Source organism: Podarcis melisellensis (genome assembly GCF_964234715.1).
Source record: "Podarcis melisellensis genome assembly, chromosome: 4".
Lineage (NCBI taxonomy): Eukaryota > Metazoa > Chordata > Lepidosauria > Squamata > Lacertidae > Podarcis > Podarcis melisellensis.
In genome coordinates this window covers 44,442,623-44,459,460 of record NC_138531.1, presented here as the reverse complement: position 1 = coordinate 44,459,460, position 16,838 = coordinate 44,442,623, and the positions used below count along the sequence as shown (strand labels likewise).

At 39.3% G+C, this 16,838-nt stretch overlaps 1 protein-coding gene and 1 long non-coding RNA gene across 2 annotated transcripts in view; both read right to left on the bottom strand.

The window, feature by feature from the left end:
- Positions 1-3,207: 3,207 nt before the first annotated feature.
- GK (glycerol kinase) overlaps positions 3,208-16,838 on the bottom strand; it is a 32,661-nt gene continuing 19,030 nt past the window's right edge. The window contains exons 10-14 of the mRNA XM_081909075.1: positions 16,807-16,837; positions 14,964-15,107; positions 14,604-14,684; positions 7,575-7,661; positions 3,208-5,934 (exon numbers count right to left, since the gene is read on the bottom strand). Of these exons, the coding sequence (XP_081765201.1) occupies positions 5,921-5,934; positions 7,575-7,661; positions 14,604-14,684; positions 14,964-15,107; positions 16,807-16,837 (357 nt within the window). The 3' untranslated portion in view covers positions 3,208-5,920. The remainder of the gene's footprint in view (positions 5,935-7,574; positions 7,662-14,603; positions 14,685-14,963; positions 15,108-16,806; position 16,838) is intronic.
- LOC309368723 lies at positions 9,152-10,039 on the bottom strand. Its single transcript, XR_014167906.1, has 2 exons — positions 9,616-10,039; positions 9,152-9,438 (listed from the first exon to the last, which is right to left on the bottom strand). It is a non-coding gene; the product is annotated as an uncharacterized lncRNA (long non-coding RNA).

Below are 16,838 nucleotides of genomic sequence, written 5' to 3'. Positions count from 1 at the left end.
TGTTTAAAATGATTCCTAAGAACAAATATAGAATCTGCTTAGAATAATAATGTTTTTTTCTGTTGAGATATAGAATCCAGCCATATCTGTGTCTCAAGTATAAACCTTTACATGTCCATATTTCTAAGAAACTATTTGAATGCACTTCAGCCAAAGTTAAGCATTCTTAATTAACTTGATCTCACTGTGAGATTCACCCCTTCCTGAGCTCTGTGTTAGTTAGCAGTGACAAAGGCCAGTAGTAATAGGTTTAGGATTATATTTCCGCCTGATGTGAGCTAGGGAAAAGAGGTTTCAGTCTGCAGCGACAATATGAGGTCAGGGCACAATGTGGGCTCAGAGTTTGAATCCTGGGCTACCACCTTAGGAGAAGCAAGAACCTATTGGAGTGTAATGCTTTGAACCCCTCAATCATAGGCTCAGATTGTATATATGTGTAAATAAACCATGTATCATAAAGACACCACTGTGCCTCATTTCCAAAGGAAATATGAACCATGGGTAAGCACCTGGATACCTGGAATTGTGCACTGCTTGTGGTGGCATGTAACAATACCATTCCCAGAGAATTCAGGTGTGTGCAGAAGTTTTAGCAAGTAGAAAGCAGCATAGAATAAGGCATTATTACAAGCTTCCATCTAACCATGCTCCATTTTCTTTCTCCCTACTTCATTTTCATATTTCCTCTAGCTGCTTTTGAACGGATGCAGACCTGAATTTAATATGAGCAATTGTTTTTATGAAATAGCTTAGGGGTGGAGGGGGCGACAGGGGACAGGAAAGTGGGGGGGGGGGGAATAACCAGTTACTATTATGAATAGACGAAGGCTTGAGATCTAGGGTTCTCTAATACAGCAGAGTTGAAAAGATAAAAACTTGTTTTTAAAAGTACCAAACACTATTACTCCAACAGAAGCTGGTCTTCTTTTTTTTTAAAAAAAGTAGAATCTTCCAGATGAAACACTGAAGAGCTATCTAACTCAGCTAAAGGTACCTGCTCCCATTATGCTGATTTTTGAGCATTTTTAAGAGTATATTTGTAAGAAACTGGAACTGGCCACTAAGAGAAATTGAATCTTGGCATTTTATTCTTAATGTGTTTAAACAGCTGGCAATTGTATTTTATTCTTTTTGAGCCAAATGGTGATGTACCAATTTTTAATTATTTTATGAGACACCTGCCCCTTTTTAGCTAAAAGACAAGCCTGGGTGTTGGGAGAGCAGTCAGGGGAATCAGATTTCATACACTGCTTCTGAAGTACAGTGAGAGAGCTTCTGATGGCAAGGCATTTAATTAGGTTTTACATGGAAAATATAAATGTTTTTTTTCATCTTAATTATAAACATCTGGTAATTTCCAGCTTACACAATGCTGCTTATAAAACTCAATTCTTTCATGCAGAAAATATAATGTGTTGGGTCTTTCAAAACAAAATTAAAAAAAGAACTTGCAGAGCAACCAAGGCTCATTATATTCTGGAATAGTTTGTGCACATGTTCATTTACATGAAAAGAGAAAAGTTGCTTATGACATTTACTCAGGGCTAATTCAAGCAGTACTAGAAAATGCTATCAAGGAAGCAAAGCACAGTTGCAGCTACTAGAAATAAACATCTGTGCAAATGATTTTGTGCAAAACACAGTTTGTTCAAATAACAACATGTGCTATGTGAGCCTCAGAAGACTAATTCCACAGCTGATCAAATAGGAGTTTTAACAACAAAAGTATTTCCTTAATAGCTTGAAAGGTTTGGTGACAAATTTTCTAGTTCCCCCCTCCCCACTCCACTCTGGAAAACTAAGTCATATATGCAGTTTTATTAAACCCTGTTTGGTACACGCCAAGTAGGAAGAAAACTACCACCACCTCAACAAAGAGTCATAAATCAAAACAAAGAGAATCCATAGAGTCTTATCAGTAAGTGCACCTGCTCACCACAGGCTTGTAGCACAAAAGCCAAAAAACAAGCTAGCAGTCAAGACTGGGAATCTGTTTCCTATCTCCATCAAAGCTTGTGATGTTCAAGTTTTCTTATTATTTAAATACCGGTTTCTTATTATTCATGCCGGTTCTTACCCAGCTGTAAAACAGGAACAGTCAGACACTTTTGAAAAGACAAGGGGCATATAGCAGCTAGGCTATCCTTTGCCCATGAAACCATCTCCTACCATTTCACGAACCTTTCCGTTTTAACTGTTTTTTGCCGATTTCTTTGAAGTCTGTAATCCTCACTTTGAGGTGACGATACTATCCCTGTGGAGAATTTCAAGTGCAATTTCAAGAGAATTTCAAGAGTTGTGGTTTGGAAGCGAAACAAATAAAATATAGAGAAGAGCTTGCACACTTGCCAGTACTATAGTGGTTTATAGTTTAACAGCACAATGCCGCACATGTTTACTCAGAGGTGAGCTCCATGGGGTTTAACCAGACTTATAGGTTATATACTTGACCAACAAAAGACACTTAATATGGAGCAATTACCACTGGATACAATAAAACTTACACCCAAGAAAATAGGCATTAAGATTGTACTTTAAATACCACCAGTCAGTAACTGACTGGAAGTGTTCCAATAACTTATTAAGATAGAAATGCAACAATTCAAGCAAATATATTTCTTATTTTAAAAATATGTTAATGGTGCTGCTATAATTCTTTGATTTATAACTTATTGAACTAGATATGCAAGACATATCATATACTGGAGGGCGGGGAGTGAATGGCTACTACACTCTGATGTACCGGAGGTGGCATGCTGCCATCTTAGTTCTGGAAATGCTAGGTAAGAAAACAAACAAACAAAATTGATTTACAAGTTAACATGCCATGTTACTTTAAGGCAGGGGTCAGCAAACTTTTCTTAGCAGGGAGCCGGTTCACTGTTCCTCAGACCTTGTGGGGGGGACAGACTATATTTTGAAAAAAATAATGAACGAATTCCTATGCCCCACAAATAACCCAGAGATGCATTTTAAATAAAAGCACACATTCTACTCATGTAAAAACATGACATTCTGTGGGCCGGATTTAGAAGACGATTGGGCCAGATCCAGCACCTGGGCCTTAATTTGCTTACCCGTGCTTTAAGGCAAGAAAAACAGAATCCCAGGATGAGATTTTGTGAAGGAGAATTTGCTTGTTTCCCACCAACAAACAAACAAACAAACAAACAAACAAACAAACAGTAAAGCATTTACACACTTGAATCAGATTTCATTTTAAATTTATTCGTGGCTTCCATTGCAAACATAATTGCAAACAAGATTTAGGTCATTTTAAGTCACATGTATTCTCAGCAGTGCAAAACCAGCCAGTGTTGCTGTTACATACTTTCCATGTGCCCATTTAAATTTGAAGGTGTCACAATATATAGGGGGGAAAATCACAAGAACCCATTCACAAAAAGTGAACAGTTAATTTAATTCTGTTTTGTAGAAAAAAGAAGAAGTACATTTTACAAAATTGCAACTGTAATTATAATCTCACAAAAATAATTTAATGTCCTATATACCCCCCAGAAACTGTAGTTGAAACTGCCCATCACACATTGTCTAACAAAGCATCAGCCAAACACATATGAAGGCAGCTCAAGAAACAAGTGATTTCCAGGTTCTTTTATGGTTTGCTGTTTCATCATTTGTTTGGAAAAAGGGGTTAGTATTTGGCACTTAACTCATATCTTTGAAACCCAATGTTATCACACACTTAACACCCTAGGTCTGTGTCCATTCTATTGGCTCCCTAGGAAAAATACAGTTTATTCAGCCTGCCAAACACCTGCCCCCTGCAAGCTCTCCCCTCCCACTTTCCTCTGAAAGCTAAGCTCATGGAAATAAGCAGAATACATTGTAAGAGAACAAGGCTGTCCCCTGTGCTAGCAGGGTAAAGCCTTGGTTTGCCAAATACGGTCCAAGCTACACTGTGCCTGTGCAAGTTATAAGGCTAAGAAGTGGAGTTTTACATATCCTACTACCAAGTTCACATGTACAGAAGTTCTGACACAAACCAATATTCCAAATTGCTTTTGTCATTACATTTATCAACATGCTGAAACATTTAAAACCCAATCTACATTTAAGGGACAACGTTGTCAAGCGTATTGTAGAATTTACACCAAGTGCAGAATGTGCTGCAGCTTCAGAGACCATTGTTTTAGATTTTCATTGCACTTAATGAAAAGGCCTTGATATTAAGTGTCCTATAAAGACCTAAAATCCTTTGACTTTCCAATGCTTAATGTTATTTCCCAAGTGATCAAACACAAATATTCTGTAAGAGTGAAGACAAAGTCACATGAGACACACATGGAAACCATTTGAGCATGTACATTCCCTTTGGCTCCTAAGTGCACATACTTAGAAATACACATCAAACTTTCAAATCAGGCAATTTCATGTTAAGATTACACCAAGCCCTCTTTATTTACCAAAAATAATCTTTTGCAGGAGATTTTATAGCAGGGAGTAAGCTATGTCATTTATCCACATAGGAGCTACTTTTTGCTGCCAATTTTGGGTACATTCCAGCAATCTGAGGCATCTCAAAGGACAAGGCAGACTGGATCCAACACGTTCTTATGTCCAATTCATTTCAGAGATGTGGAAATCAAAACTCCTTCCAGCTACAGGCAGCATTGGCAGCAGAAAAAAAGATAATGTGGGGGACATATCTGGGAGGACCAGAGTGACCTTTGATGAAACCCTGTTACATTCAAGATTTGAAGGGGTTATTTGTCCTTGCTTGCCTTTTCTAATATAGTTCCCACTCCATTATTCTGTTCCTTTACAGCATTCCAATTTCAGCAAAAGGGATACAGAGAAAAATCTGATGGTGGTGGCAATGATGGTAACGGTGGAAAAGGGAACCAGGTTGTGAGCTGACAGGTGTTTCTACTGATATTTTTTTTTAAGAAAAGAAACAATTCCCTCCAAAGATTGTAGAATGGATCACTTGAAAATGTGTCAGTTTAGCTTTGACGTTTTTTTGCTAGCAACTAGTGCTTTTGCTTTCATGCCTAAAAACTTACACTTGCACCCAAGACGCAAAATTGCCACTGTCCAGAATGTGGCTATGCTAAGAGGCAACTTTTGGTCCTGAACTTTCCCATTCCTACACCACCAGCTCCAACACATCCAAACAATGGAAAGGTTCATTTGGACTGCACCTGCTGCCCAAAGAAAACATAACAAGTGCACCCAAAACTATTTAATCTGTATCTTTACACCTTAACGTAGTACTTTGCATGTGGAGCTTCTTTGCTGCTTAGGTCTCTGGCTTGCTAATGTATAAGTGAAAGCACATATATTTAAATCTTAAATACACGTTTGGAAAAATAATCTTGTTAATTAACTTGTGGCACTTTCAGGATTTAGGGTCCTCATTACTGATGGACAATGCACATGAACAGAAGAGAATAAATCAGTTATTCAGGTTTTAGTGTAAGGAAAAAGCACCATTAACCGCTTCAATATTGGAAGAGTCTAAACTGATGACGATACAGACAGGCGTTGCTCCATTGGTCACTAGAGAGATAGCACTGGCAGACGCCATTATGGGCAATTTTCTAGGAAATGGAAAAAGCCATCATGACTTTACAGATGTGCATACTGTGCCAAGTTTTTGAACCGTACAGTTGACAATAATACAACCCTTTTCTTTGTGGCAATTTCCCATGTCGAAATGTATAAAACAGGTGATTATGGTGGAGGAAGTTAATGAAAGGTTTGCATCCCAGTGTACATTTAAGTAGGGAACATGGGGCAGCAATGTTGTGTGTGTTCCTCATTCCACGTTCAAGTCCTCTCCTATATATTCATGTTATTTTGACAATTAAGCAAGTCAAAACAATCCCATGACATTGGAAGAGAGCACCAGATTCTCTTCGGATGCTGCAATCTCCTGGAAATCCATTAAGGAGCCTCATTTGCAATTACCTTAAATAGAAAACATATTGTCAGGTGTTGAATACTTCTTGCTGGAAAAAAAAAATGCAATGTTTATGATTACTTTTTGAGGAGAGGTTTAGCTAAAGGCAGTTCTCTCTTTCTCTTTTTTGGGGGTGTGTGTGGAGAAAGAAGAGGAAAGTCTTCATATGGGTATCACCTCTGTAGAGAGAGGCAAACACAATACAAAGAACAATTAGGGCTTAGTCCAGTCTCTGTCAAATCTTTTGGAACATAGCCTCAAGATTTGATTGTAGTAAAGAATACAAAAGATGGGTCCGATATTCAGAGGCAAAAATCCAGTGGCAACTTCTCCTGCACAAGTCTCATTGAAATGATTAAGTTAAGCTATAGTAGGTAAATTCTGGATAGGAAGCCCATTCATGCCCCACAAGTCAGCTAAAGGTGAACTGATAAAGGTATTAATATTCTGCAAATGTTTTTCTCTATATCATTGGAAGAACACTGCACATATCTACCACAAACCTACAAACCGCTGGTCGACTCTAAAGTGAATTACGGCTTCATAATATAAATTGCAATGGGCTCACTGCCTTGAAAAAAATAAGACACCATCCATAGAATTTAGATTGTGCACTGAAACATACTGCACTAGTCCCATGCAGATGACACTCACCTGTCAGATCTACTGCAAGTACACAATCCATGAAATTCCCTCTGCTATTAGTAACATACTAAGGCATGTACACAAGCACAATTAACTTTATTCTCTACAGCATGGTACAGCCACTGTAGTGCCCTCCAGATTTTGTTGAACTTTAACTCCCATCAGCCCCAGCCATAAAGGTCAGACATCAGGGATTAAGTGAATTGTAATCCATCAACATCTGGAAGGCACAATGTTGGCTATTCCTGCATGCTACATCACTCTAAAAAGGACTAGTACTTGGGGTGGTTTTGCTGCATGCGTATACTTTTTCCAGTAGTGATCCAGACTAATTAGCCCACCAAATATTCCCCACAAGCTGCAAATGAAATGGAAGTTTATATCAAAATATTGAACCACCATGATCTTTTCAAATGTGAGACCCTAATCTTATGATTAAGTTAGATCATCAATATAATTTGTTTGAGGGAAATTTAAAAACCAACTAGCCAACCAACCAACAAAATTGCACACTCTTTTAGGAGACAAAATCTTTTTGATGTTAATGATGGTTTGACCTTAACAGTGTGCTTGAAATATCAGCAGGTCAGCTTTGTAGAGTTGAATTGGAACAACAGCCTGTTTGGCTCACCCTAAGCATTTATTTGCTGGCCCAGAAAGTTCTAAAGATTTGCTCGTAATGTCTGCAAACGCTGATTTCTTAAAATAAATTATGTAGCTTTCGAGCTTTCAAAGGATAACTCGAATGCATAATTTTGTTGTAATAAGTAGAAAATCAGAACCTATAATCATGCTAAAAAAATAATCATGGCAGTGTGGCTGACAGCATAAGTCCTACAGAAAATATTGGTTCCAGAGAATCTTAAATCAATGTCTTGAGAAGCTGTAGCTATTTGTGCCACTGTTTATTCAACACAGAACAAGAATACTGAAAACAAAAGGAAAACAAACTAGCAGTGATAACCTTGTAAAAATAAGCTAGTTCAAATAATAATAAACTAACCTGAGATGTACTTTGCTCCGATTAACATTAACAGGCTATTCATTATAAAAAAGCCCAAAGGCAGACTACAGAAGATACTAGTTTCACCTGATGTCATCCAGTAGGAGAGGTTCCAGTCAAGCAAATCAAAAGAGAGATACATGTAAATTGCAAGATTTAGGAATTACATAAATAAATAAAAATTACAAGAAAGCAGCAACATCTGCAAAATGCTACAGATAGTTTTAACACACTGTAATAATTAGGGCTGAGCCAAGCCTTTCTGCTAAGATATATTCCAACTTGGTATCCAATGTCAATATTCATTGTGATTTAGGCAAAGCCAATCAAATATTAATAAAGCAGACAATACAGAACTCCAAAACAAAGCTGATGTTAAGTATTTAAAAGATTCTTCTAGAGAGAATGCATGGGTGATGGAGGGGCACGTGCATGTGTGTCTCTGCCCACATATATATTCATAAACACACACATGCTAACATGCAATTTAAGAGCTATAGACACAGGCCTGCATATGCAAGTCTCTCTTCAAAAGAGGAAGATTGCATGAACAAAGCCTAATGAATGTGCAGCGTCCCTTGGGTACCCCCTTCAAAGAATCTGTTTGCTCCATCATCATGCATACTACAACCTCAGTAAGCGGAATATGTATCTACCACTACCCAGACTGCAATCAAAAGCACAAAATAGCAGTATTTACCGGTATTTCACCCAATGATCCCTTACAGATGTGCTAAAACCACTGGCTTACAATATAGTGTTATCTAATCTAGACTGTTTTATACATGGATACTAGGCAACAATAAGGTCAAGAAGCAACTTGACTAGTTGAGCAGCATACATGCTGGGATAGCTCAGTCAGTAGAGCATTGGATTCTTAATCTCAAGGTCGTGGGTTCAAGCCCCATGTTGGGTGAAAAAATTCTGCATGGCAGGGGGTTGGACTAGATGACCCTCATGGTCCATTCTAATGCTACAATTCTTTGTTTCTATGATTAAAGCTGCCTTCAGGAACAAAAACTTGCATCTAGTTCAATGGTTCTCAAGCATTTACGTTCTAACCCACCTCACACCAATTTTGCCGATTAAGCAACAAGCTTTTCCTCTCTATATCAAAGATACCCTACTCAGCAGTGTGTCACAACACTCAAAATGCCATCCCTGACCTATTCAAACATTCTTGGGCACAGCATGGAATACACAGCATGTATTCCATTATAGTCTTCTTGGTAAGTTATCAAAAGACTCAAGTAATAGCCTTCAAAACAATGAAGAGCTCGCCCAAAGTGCTCTGCAACCTCTTCCCTTGGTTTGTACACAAAGAAAGTACCTAAGGTTTAGATTAGGGGTAGTCAACCTTTTTATACCTACCGCCCACTAATGCATCTTTCTTGATGGTAAAATTTCCTTACCGCCCACCAGTGCTGCAGTAGCTCAATTTTTTTAGCGTAAGTAGAAAGGAGGGTTGTTTTTTTAAAGTACTTAAATTTATCTTTTTATTTCTACTTTATGCATGTTTATAATGTTTTTAACTTTATGAAGTTCAATGTGAAAACAATAAAGTAAATTGAAATTACTTCTTTCTTTTATTTTATAAGATAACAAAACGTAACTTGCCAAAACATGAACCACTCTAAACACTATGCTTCTGCCTGTCCCTGTTTTCTCTCCTCTATTTTTTTTTCTATTTTTATCCCTTTTTTCTATTTTTTTCCTCCTTTCCCTTTTCATCTCCTTTTTTTACTCTTTTCTTTTTCCTTCCGTATGGCAATGCCCAGAAGTAAGGCTGAGTTAGTTAGCACACTTATTATTATTAGTCAACAACAATTATCTCCTTCCCCTGCCTATAACTTTTCCTTTCCTTCTTTCTCCTATTTTACAAGTACTCTGCTCCGCTTCTGCCTGTCCCTGCTATCATGCATCAGCTCCCACTCCTCCCCTTCTGTTGCAAACATATTATAACATCACCCCAGCAATCGCTCTCCTGCATTTAGATTATTCCCTTTTTTGGCGTATGGCATCACTTGGCAGAGCCAGTTACTTTCTTGATTACCTTATATCAGGCATGGCCAAACTTGGCTCTCCAGCTGTTTTGGGACTACAACTCCCATCATCCCTAGCTAACAGGACCAGCGGACAGGGATGATGGGAATTGTAGTCCCAAAACTGATGGAGGGCCGGAGTTTGGCCATGCCTGCCTTATACCAGGCCATACAAGATGGATACATTTACAGACCAAGCAAGGTGGATACATTCACAGGCAGAGCCACTGGATATTTTCTACTGCAGCCTATGCCTATGGATGTACCCACTTGGTGCCTCAGAAACATAAGCAAGACACAAGTAAGGTGGGGGGGGGGAATTCAAACTTGGCTACCACACTTCCTCTTCCCACGTATTACACTCGCTCGTGCTTTCATGTGCGTTTGTGCACTTGTGCCTGCCCACACTTCCTGCTAACCACCGAGTGCTGTAGAATCCCCTACCACCAGTGGTGTAGCGTGGGGGTGCAGGGGGGGCCGGCCGCACGGGGCGCAACATCTGGGGGTTAGGGGGCGCAAATCCACGGGTTAGGGGGTGCAAATTATTTGCCTTGCCCCGGGTGCTGACAACCCACGCTACGCCACTGCCTACCACCCACCTGGAATCCTGAAACGCCCACTAGTGAGCGGTAGGGACTAGTGGACAACCCATGGTTTAGATCAGGGGTCAGCAAGGCTTACCTTGCTTGGGCAGGTTCACTGCTATGGAGCCCCCTCCGTGGGCCAGATCGCACCCCCACGTTTTCTGGCATTTGTGTAGACACGATTTCCGGCATCTGTGCCTGAGCAGACACAATTTCCGGTGCCACAGAAGCGAGTCCCCGCGCCGCGCTGGTTTAGCGCAGCGTGCAGGGACTTGCCAAGCAAACGGTTCGGGGACCACTTGTGGCCCATGGGCCTTAGGTTGCCAACCCATGGTTTAGATTATCCATGGTGCATTTGATGCAGTTGCTCCAGGCCCCACAACACCCAGAGCCTCATACCTCTTTTACACACACCTCTATCCACCTTGGTACCCACTCCACCTCTTACTTCACTGTAACCTTTGTGGCTGCATGACAGGTCACAGCAGCTCCACTGCGATCGCAACGAATGCTTAGGGGGGCCATGTGTGAGAGTTAGAGAAACTACAGTATAAACAAAATAGTAGTAACCAGCAAGGCACTGTTTCTTGACCTTCACAAACTTCAGCTCTCGCAGGAAAAAGAGAGGATATGGAAACAAATAGTTATGGGGAGGATTCCTGCTGGAGCTATGGGAGAATGAAATTATTATCTTGAGGTGGGGGCATACCACAGAATGAGGAAGAGACTGGTCTTTTGTTGTTTCGAGGACTCACTCACCTAATACCATTCCAAAGTGTATGATGACTGCAGGGAGAGTTGTATAAATGACTTCCCTAGATGAGGTGTGTGAGAGACATAGTATCTAAAGAGGGACTTTTATTTTTGTTTTTTTGATGGGTGCCTTTATTAAACTTCATAGTGTAGCCTTCACCACCTTGCCACATCAAATTACTTAAAAGTTTAAGTCTGCTTGGGACACAGACAACAAGAGAAACTAGGTGGCCTTTCCTTTGATTTTTATCTAGGAAAGGTTTATGTTTCCTATGATCGACCAAAACAGTGACAAGTCTCCCTATCCCCTCACAACAACCTTATGAGGTAGGCTGGGCTGATGGGCTGGGATACAATGACTGGGCCCAAAGGTCACCAAGTGAGCTTTATGGCTGAGCAAGGATTTGAAACCAGACCTTCCCAATCAAACACTGCAATGACGATGCCTTTAGAATTACTTTGCAAAATAAGATAGCATGAGTTTGAAAGAAATGGGATCTCATAAAATGGCAGCCTTAGAGAAGACCTGAGTCGCTTGCTAGAACCTGAACAAAATACTCAAAGCTCCATGAAGGACAAAAAGAGAAAAGTAAATATGTTCTTTGATAAAAATCAAGGCTTCATAATTCATTTTGACTAGGAAAAAATATATATAATTACATAGCATTTTTTCTGAAACTTAAGCTATTAAAACAGATTAATTTTCAGACTTCTATCTAGATCTTTAAAGGTGACATTACTTCTGAGTACACATGTGCAGGATAGCACTATAAAACTAATTAACTATGATTTCACTGAAATACTAACTTTAGATATTGTTTCATGCTTTGCTTCTGGGCATTTCATTTGATTTAATTGTGAATAAAACACAACACCCTATAGAGCTGGTTTCTTCCTTGTTTTATTGCGCACATTCATGAGGAGAACCCTGATGCCCAAAACAGGAAACACAGATTTTTTTCTTCCTCAGTCTCAAATTCTTGTTCTATTGGTCTGGGTCTACGTTCATTGTGTGCTGCTATATTGATGGGATGAAAACATAAGACAGTGTCATTTTTCTAATCTCTGAATCAGCACAGAGGTTTCCATGTCTGCTAGCCATTGCTAAACTGCCTTTAAAGTGCACTGTCACTAAGGTGAGTTATAAATGCAGTATCTATGCAAGATAACTTAAGAGAATTAATATATACAGATACACACACACACACACACACACACAATCAGAACAGAGAAAGAGCCAGTGAAGACCAAAGCTTAAGAACAGTGTAAGTGTCATTAGCCTTGGATATCATTGGCTTGGTTCACACATAAACACCATAGTTAATGTTCAAATACAGTAAAAACACCAAAGTCCCCACTTTGTATTGGGGAGTCAAGAAACAAACTGGGCTACCACTCCAGGATTCTTTGGAGTGAAACAGACTATGAGCTTGTGTTCCTTCGTAATGAAAAACCAAGGGTTATGGTTTGTTGTGCTTGATGTAGAACAGCCAGGAGTGGGGGTAGAAACAAAACGGTGACCTTTAGCACCAGCATGCTGCCTATTCATGCTAAACTATAGTTAACTATTGCTAAATGCTTGGTGTGAACCAGACCATTAAATGCCGAGGCAAAAACAATAGTATTCACCCTGGCACAGAACATCTAAGAAGGTGTGGTGGGCAAATATATACACGGAGTGAATTCCATAGATAAGTGCAATCACAGAGAACACCCTCGCCAGAACACGGCCTCTGCTGCAGATCTAACCAGCACTGGCGATAGGTACCACTAGAATAGAGACCTCACCTGTGTGCACAGTGAAGGAATAAATCTAGGCTCCTGCCCAGTTAAGAGTAGCACCAAATGATTATTTCCAACATTGGGGGAAAGGGTGTGTGTAAAAAGGTCAAGCTCACAGAGCTACTGCCCCCATATTATCTTGAATGCCACCACGTTTAGTAGAGCACACTTGAATGCAGCAGCTGTTTCTGTTGCAAGATGGAGCCACAGGCTGGATGTACAGGACAAATCAGAGGGAACATTGTCCAGTATTTCTCAAATCTTCTCTCTATTCTTGGGAATACTATACCCTCTCTCCCATTACTGTGTTGCCCTCAACTTTTACTGTTTAGTAAGAACATGGACCTTTAAACTTGAGTTTCTTCTTTACATGCCTATTCTAATGAAGAAAGAACAACCAGAAACTTTATTTACTTAACTAAAACTTCCCTCTGCAGCTGTTAAGGCTTTAAAGAAATAAAAAGCCATAGTATTCAGTAAGGGTCCAAGGACTCCTTCCACCCAGAAATCACAAAGTTTGAGAACCTTTGATCTAGTTTATGCAAATTCTTCCCGTTGGCTGAAGGAGCCAATATTTTATTATTTTCTTCAGATTTCATATTATAATGCATCTATAACAATCTAATGATAAAGAACAGAATTCTGTGCTTTATCATTGTATTTTGGGGGGGAAAGCTCAAATCAAATCATTACAGTTTAAGGCTATAATTCTAAGCATACCTACAAGGGGGAGGATCTAACTGAAAGAAATAGACTTGCATTCAAATTTGCATACTTAGGATCTCATTACAGGCCAGCTCTTTAGTGCTATTTTGTAAATGACAATGACCTGATTCTCACATCACATTAAGCCATAGTTTAAAACAATTGGTTGTACCCAATGCTAGTCCAGCTCAGAGAAGACCCATTGAAGTTGATAGGCATGGCTAACTTAGGCTCAATAATTTCACTAGGTCTACTCTTGAATTGAACTTAATTGGATACAAGCTTTGGTTTAATGTAAACAGAATACATTTGTTTGTTTTATTCTATGGATTAATGTAATGTGTGAATTGGGTCAATGAAATGCAGCCAAAGTTTAATATGTTCAACATGAGAGCTGGGATATATTATTCATGTGACTTCAATAGCAATCTATAAGTCTCAGAATCAGTAAATTTTGTTCAACACACACTTTTCTATTCTGGTTGTTATAAGCCAAATTATTTCAGTCAATGTGGGATTGCCAGTCCCTTCTTGCCTTTTGCTGACAAAAGGTAGATAGGACAGCTTCTCTTATTTAAAATCAATCCTACTGGATAGCATAGTATCCATGGATTGCTTGTACCCAATTTATTTACTATTCTCTACATGCGAGAATAAAGTCCCACAGAACCTCTATTTCACTGGTTTCAAATAATTTTTTTTAAAAAAGGATTGATGCAACTCTATCTTTTTAGCATTTGTTCATATATAAACATGTTTCTGATTTGCTAAATGCATACATAATTATTCTTAGGAACCTTTAGACTGAGCTCCTGATGCCATATAAAATTATCACTAAAATGTTAACTCAGGCAGTCAAGAGGAAGCAGATAGCTATTATTTAGATGTTGCCAGGTGCCATAGAGTTTTCTCTAGTTTCTATATACTTGGCTAAAAGCATTTATAATCGAGTTGTTCCATAACCACCTGTTATGGAAGTTAGAACTGTTAAAAAAGCTGTGTATGTTCTTTGCTGCAGCCAGTTAAAAACTTTATCTTCAAACAAGATAGGTAAGAGCAGCCTCTGTTTAGAAAAGCATTAATCACAAAAGGTGAATGACATTCTTCTAAAAAAAACAACGCAGCCTAACTTTCACAAGCTAGGAATAATTGTAATGGCTTACCGTCTACTTGTGGTTCTGTTGTTTCCCAGCCCATTGACTTCTGAACAGCTTTCTTCCACCTGGTATAGCGATACTCGCTTTCTGAAACAGCAAGGAAATTTTTCATCCCAATTTCTAACCTCCCACACATATCTAGATAAGAGTCTCCTGAACTCTTTATCAAGTGACAACAACAGCCAAACAGAAGTGTAAAAAGAACCATACTTTTAGCCCAGAACACACCCACGCTCACTCTACTGGTCTAATTATACCAATGGAACAAACTGCACTAGACCCTCTAAGTAATGTGAATTGGCCAAGGCCCAGCATGGGCTGATGAATGCCCAGATAATGGATAACGTATATTAGTTTCCTCCTTACCCTCAGGATTGATCTGTGGCTCAAAACGTTCACTGGTCACTGCCGTAAAGTCAGCAGGATTCAGACTCCAGACTCCCACTCCTTCTGCAGCTCCTGCTGCCATTGCTGCTCCCAGTGCAGTGGTTTCAGGCATGGATGGCTTTACTAATAAGCCAAAAATAATGAAGTAATCACATTTTAAGTGAAGTTAGAACACCAAGCAGCATGCTTGTTTTGTTTTCTCAGTTTTCATCTTTTGATCTACAAATGCCCCTCCTTATTTCTAGTTCTTCTAACTGGCTTAATGCAGAAAAATAAATGAGAATCTGAGTTAAAACCAAATATATATAGCTTATTAATTAAAAAAATAGAGAGATAGAGCAGCACTGGTTCTTAAGAAACAAAGTAGAGGAAATTGGTAACAGCTGTAAAGATCTTAATATCCTGGATGTTATTGCAATTAATTAACCCCAGGGTTATTTTGCTTCCAGAGATTTTAATAAAAGATGAGTAAGGAGAAAGGGCAAGCTTGTGTCTTTTAAATAATATCTTCTTAAGTTTTAAATAGTGTGCGGGTCAAAGAATTCCCCCCCATGTCCAAATTTAGAGTAGTATTCAACCAAGTTTTACTCAAGAGTAAACCTGTTGAAAGTAACTGACCTCTCTTAGTACTGTTCATTAATTTTAATGGGATTTTCTCTGAGTAAAACTAAAGCTCATCCACACTTCCATTTTGCCCTGCTGCTTCCCCTGTGGAAAATGCATGGTTTACAGCTGAATCGGACCAAATGGCAATTGGGTTTTCTGTGGATTGCCGTTTGTTGTGATTCAGTGCTAAACACCATGTTTCCCCAGGGAAAGCTGTGGGGCAAACACAAAACTGTTCAGACCCATGCCTAGAAAGCATGAGACAAGCGAGAAACCTCTTGGACCAGTGCTTTCTAGGCAAAGGACAAGCAGAAAAGCATGGACGAGCCCTTAATTGAAGGCCCCCTAGTGTCTGTTGCCTTGTATTACACTCATCCAATTTAATGTTTACACCCAACTCATTAGAACTACCGGTATATAAAGGTCAACATATGCTGCTGGATTTTGAACTTTTACAGATGACCTCAAAAACAGAGTTGCATAGCGATATTTACTGAAACTGTCATGACACAAAGAGGACTTGGAAGACATACATAAAATAGAACCCACATAAGCCAGCACACTATTGTGAATCTCTGTACATATATTGTTTGCGGGGGAAACCCCATTCCATTAAAAAGCCCCTTTGCACGATTCATTTAACAGAGAGCTTGCTTCCTTTATCACAATTCTGTGTGTGTGGGAAGGTGGGTGAGGAGAGGAAATTGCCTTCCATAGCAACCTCTATAGCAGGAGGCAATGCTGTTACCAATAAAAAACAGGGAGAGCAACCAGCCTCCTTCTCCTGAACGAAATTTGACAGGATGATGGCACACATATTTTAAAGGACATTCTTTCTGGGTAAGAACATTGTTCAGTCATGGTTAAAGGACACATATGTGAAGGGCTCGTTCTAACCGCATGGAGAGGAGCTGAAAGTAGTCATTCTCCACAGATCCAGAATAGCACAGGAAGATAAAATTAACTAGCAAAAACACGTATGCAGATGTAAGCTGCAGTTTTGTATTCAGAACGCCAACTTTTTATGACTCAGCCTACACAAGTAGTTCTGAGCATTCTGCTGCATCAGCTGCTCCAAGAAATACTTTCAATATAAATCTTTAGTTGAAACCTTTCCAAGGGAGAGGAAGGCAAGTTATCTTGTCTATTCAAACCGTCATACTTATTTGGCCTTGTAAGTAATAATACTAAAAGCACCAAGAGAATTATTGCTTACCTACTGGAATACAGAGAATGTCAGCTTGAAGC